This window comes from Propithecus coquereli, unplaced genomic scaffold (genome assembly GCF_000956105.1).
Source record: "Propithecus coquereli isolate 6110/MARCELLA unplaced genomic scaffold, Pcoq_1.0 Scaffold42, whole genome shotgun sequence".
In the NCBI taxonomy this organism is placed as follows: domain Eukaryota; kingdom Metazoa; phylum Chordata; class Mammalia; order Primates; family Indriidae; genus Propithecus; species Propithecus coquereli.
Genome location: NW_012149952.1, coordinates 6,087,095 through 6,092,035, shown reverse-complemented (window position 1 = coordinate 6,092,035; position 4,941 = coordinate 6,087,095). Strand labels below are relative to the sequence as shown.

The 4,941-nt window shown below is 40.1% G+C and overlaps 1 protein-coding gene across 2 annotated transcripts in view; it reads right to left on the bottom strand.

The window, feature by feature from the left end:
- UTP14A (UTP14, U3 small nucleolar ribonucleoprotein, homolog A (yeast)) overlaps positions 1–4,941 on the bottom strand; it is a 19,312-nt gene that overhangs the window by 7,333 nt on the left and 7,038 nt on the right. For both annotated transcript variants that reach the window (XM_012653463.1, XM_012653464.1), the window contains 4 exons: positions 1,356–1,475; positions 1,163–1,257; positions 426–549; positions 256–333 (listed from right to left, as the gene is read on the bottom strand). In XM_012653463.1, the coding sequence (XP_012508917.1) occupies positions 256–333; positions 426–549; positions 1,163–1,257; positions 1,356–1,475 (417 nt within the window). The remainder of the gene's footprint in view (positions 1–255; positions 334–425; positions 550–1,162; positions 1,258–1,355; positions 1,476–4,941) is intronic.

Genomic DNA, 4,941 nt, shown 5'->3' with positions numbered 1-4,941 from the left:
AAAAAAAAAAAAAGCTCCTCTCCCCTTTACCGGACTTGCCTTCAATGCTGTTTCCCTTTCATCTCTCCTTTTCCACCTTGTTCCTGGTCATTTTCCTCTCTGCCTTAGAGATTTTTCTGATGCCTTTTTTGATTCCTGGTTTTCCATCCATCCTCATGGCTCTTCCCCAACTCTGCTTCTGCTAGCATCCTTATGGACTGATTTTCCTTTCTTTTCTCCAATGCCAAATCTTCTGTCACCCTGATGGTCTCTTACCTCCAGATCATATTTGGCCATAATTGCCTTTGACTTGGCCCATTTCCCACTGTTCTGGTGCTTAAGGCTCATTCGTTCCTAGAAAGAGAAAACAGTTTGAGATCATTAGCACCTTCCAGGGAAAGTTGGTTCAAAAGTGTAGAGGTGAGAAGGGCAAGAGACAGTCTCACCATCATTCTGGCCTTTTCAATTTTTTCCAATTCTTCCAAAGCTGCAGTCGGATTGACCTTCTGCAGCTGCTCAAACTCTTTTAGGGATTGCTTGGCCTTTGCTTTCTTCATGACTCTGTGATACCTATAGGGTAAGACGGATAGGAGGGAAGAGTTTAGAGGTTTAGCTGAAGCACTGATGCCACAGGCACAAGTGCCCATGCTACCTGTGGGGTTTCCCCAAGCAGGGGGCCAGAATGAACATCACAGAGCTAGCTGGCTGTAGGGAGCCAGTTTGGGACCTGAGGTGACTGGCAGGACTGTTGGTCCCTGCAGTCCCCAGGGGCAGACCTCTGCAGGGCAAAGAGTCCCCTCTCCTTCTACAGCCAAAAGGAGGAGTAGAACAAATTTCAAAGAGGGAAAAAGGCAGGAAGGAAGCCCTACTGGTTTCAACAGCTGTGGAAGTAAGAGCTTATTCTGCAGAACTACTCTATGATAAGGGGAAACTGAGAGAAAGTAAATGAACAATCCTTTTTGGCAAAACCAAGAATGAAAGCCAAAACCAGAGGAGAGCGCATTACTGAATCAGGCAAAACTATATAAAGTTGGTTTGGGGGAAAAAAAGCTAGTCACTCCTATTTTGGACGTCTTCTGCATGACCCTAGTTATCACATGAAAGTTTCTCTCCTGAGAATTTATGACCAGCCACATCACTTTCTTCCACGGAACCCAAGTCCAGTTCACAGGGGCCTCCTTACTTTTTGCTTTTGATTTTCTTCTCTCTTCGAGCCCTGGCCTCATAGTAGGACTGTAGAGCCCGGGCCCTCTGAAGCTCTGCTCGGCGCATCTTTGCCTACAACGAATAAATGACATTTACAGGCTGGGCTGTGAGGGCAAATGCTGGGAGAAGCATAGCATACCTGGGTATGTCCAAGGGCCTATGACACTTACCTCTTCCAGGCTCATGGCTTTGAGAGAGGCCTTTTCCACAGGAGTCAGTAAAGGGTCTGTCACTGGCTGCTTGTTCTTATGGAGGAGGTTAAAAATTTCCTGCTCCAGCGGAGTTCTTGCCTTAAGGAGGTAACAAAACATTCTAAGTCTTAAGCCATGCTCTTACAGCTCTCTCTCTACATTCCTATGACTGTCTAATTTATGATGCTATAATTGGAATCACTAACTGGATAGGATTGGCTGTTACAGTAAAAGAAGGGGGTTCTGGTCTTGCTGTTCAGCTACGTAAATAAAGCCTTATTTTATTCTGATTTAAGACAACTTCAGCAAGGGAATTTTGAGGCTACTCTCTAATATTACTGAGGAGGACCACTCTGTAGTCAGGTTACCAATATACGTAAAACAGAATTCCATCCTCTTAAGAATCTAAGCAGGATGCCTTTAAGGTAAATGCTGGCATGACAGGGAACAGCAGTACCAGACTGTAACAGTTTTGACAGTCAAAACAGTCCTTATATTGTAATGTATATTTGAAGCACATATTACCCTATACTTAGGAAATCTCAGATTCACATCATAAGCCTCCTTTTAAGAATATTTCTAGAGGGAAGGGGAGGTTAGATCTTAAGATAAGTATTATTTGCCATTGATGGTATCACTGGGAAATAGATCTATACAATGGCTCATAGGGGAACCCCTACTTTTTCAAACCACAGCTAATTGCTACTCATCATGTATGCGTATATTCCTGGTATCATTAATTACTGTTGAAAGGAAACAAGGAAAACATGGCATTCTTTGGCACATTCTACAAATTTAGTTTATGGCAGGGTATGTGTTTTAATTTCCTGAGCACAAAAGGACATTGCCTAAAAAAAATATGACCTTTATGTAATTAGCCTGCTTCCTGGCAGTTCAAACTCTCATTTTCTAACTTTGGCTCCAATTCTTTGGTTTCTAGCTGATTTTGCATGCTAGGCAGTGTGTATCTGTATGAAATGAATGAAATGTGAACCAGTTATTTCACATGTCCACAAAAGCCCTCGTTTGCTGCTTGACTGATATTGTAAGAATGGCTAAAATAATCAGGCCGATCATGCCACAGTCTACTCAGACAAGGCACAAAGACAGCCCTAGGCAACAGAGCCAGTTTCAAACTTCACACACATATCATGTGTGGTTTTCTTCAATAGCCATATACATCATGGTCAGTATTAAACTTACAAATATCTGGACAAATGCATAAACACACATCATCACACATTACATGGTGCTATTGATTTAACCATAAACCTATTCTACTGAATAGTAAAGGTGCATGTTCTTCCATTTTTTGGATTTGCAGTAGTCATCAATCACAGGGTACACAGTGATTTATATTACAATGTAATCTCCCTTCAATTCAATTCAATTTACAAACATTTATTGATCGCAGCTACATTCCAGGCACTTGTGTGGGGTGCTAGGAATACACAATTGATTGAGATAGTTCCTGTCCTCATAGAGCTCATAGCCTTTCAGAGCAAAGAGACACATACAGCACTAACAACAAAACATAATGGGTTAAATGTTATTTTATAGGGGTAATCAGAGGGAAGAACCATCAATTGTTATTAGGAGGTGGGTTAGGCTTGGGGGAAGGAAATAACTTTTTGAATTGGCTTTGAGGCCTAAGTACAATTCTGTGAGAAGGAAAAAAAATCCACAGAGATGAGCATTAAGCAAAAACACAGATATAGGGAAATGAGTGTATGTAAGAGAACAATGTGTTGTCCAGTGTAGCTAAAATGCTAGGTGCTTTTATTTTATTCTTCCCCAAACACGTTCCTCATCAGATAACAAGATTTGCTTTATTTTTTTAAAGGTTGAAATTCAATTTATTCAAATTTTAACAAAACTAGCTTGTATATCCCGGTTAGATTAGGTCCAACAGGTGTCTTCACCATCGTTTCATAGCCTTTAAAATGCTATGCCGTGAATCTCCAATCTCCAGCAGGGACACGCAGCATTTTCTAGCAATGGAACCCCACCCCCCTTTGTGAGGGCTTATTGAGAGACTAAAGTTTTGAGAATACTTTGAGAAATGCCAGTGCAGACAGAAAATGGAAAGGAGAGGGAGTGGAAGAAGTTACCTTACATCATTTCTAGCACTTTGCAGTTTACAAATGCTTTCTCATGTATTATCCCATTTAGTTCTTCACAGCTAGAGTTAAATGAAATCTTAGGAAGCTGGACCAAAGCTATAGCCAGACTTCTTTGATTCTCAATCTCCAGAAATCCTAGTACAGTATATACTAGTCCTTCGGACTTTGCACTCTAAGTTACAAAGAGAGAACTGGGAGTTGCTAGCCACAAAGCACCCCCTAAACTAAGCATTTCCTTATTTCTCTGTGCCACACTGGCATAATTTTTCAAAAATAAATGGTATGGTATATTCAACATACAGCATCTGGCCCCACTATGTCTTGAAGAAGTTGTGTCATTCTTAGTGACACAAGAATCACCTTTAAAAACACCATCTCATCTTTAATAACAAACTTGGTATTTTCCTGCTATCTCCAAGATTACACTATCATTTGGAAAAAGCACGGTGTGGAACAGTGGTAGTAGCATACCACCATTTTTTGGTTTAAAAAGGAGGTAAACATGAATATATAAATAAAACTTTTAAGTCAACAACAACAATAAAAAGCTTATGACTGGTTACTTCTGGGTGAGTATGCAGGTAAAAATGACCAGATGGGGCACAGGGGTGGGGTCAGACTTTTCACTACATAATTTCTATGTCTTTTATTTTTGAATCTGCTAATTGTATTACCTCTTAACATTTTTTCCCTAAAGTCTCCCTTCATTGTGCAGCCGCACTTTAAACCTGATCTCCTTTTCATGTGGAAAAGGAAGTCTCCTAGAAACAGAATGGTAGTGACTTCAACAACATCAGAAACAGAGCTTATCCTCTTAATAAGTAACTACTTGCTCAATTGTGGCAAGCAATGTTTATTTTAATTAGCTGTAACTAGTTCAACTTTTCAACACATAAGATACTGTCATTCCTGGATTTTTAGAAAGCACAGAGAAGCATAAAAAGGGCATCTACTCACGGCTCGGGCACTGCTGTTTTTCACTATTATTTAAGACAGAGTATCCCATTATAGACTCTATATCAATGGTGTTTTGGAAAAGTAGGCTAGCTGTTCTAAAGCAGTCAATTCATAGACTAAAAATTGAGACTTTAGGGACCAACACATAGGATTACCAACTTTTAATTTTGCCAAGCGCATAACTACCATTCCACCTCCAACCTCATCATTTACTACCACCATAATTTCATAAAAGAAGATATCAACATCATTCAAGTAGAAAGGATAACCTCATAATAAAGAAGAGCTGGCAACATCTGGTGGGTACCAAACAAACATACTCGCAATTACCCTTTTGCTTCAGATGGATAAAAACTTTGTCAGGGGTCAGTGTTTGGGAAACCCAGTTCTAAAATATCATTCCCCCCTACCCCTTGCAGCTCGGAGTCATTATGAGTTACTTGCTAAAGTTCTAGTCATTACTAGCAACACATTATTATTTTAAC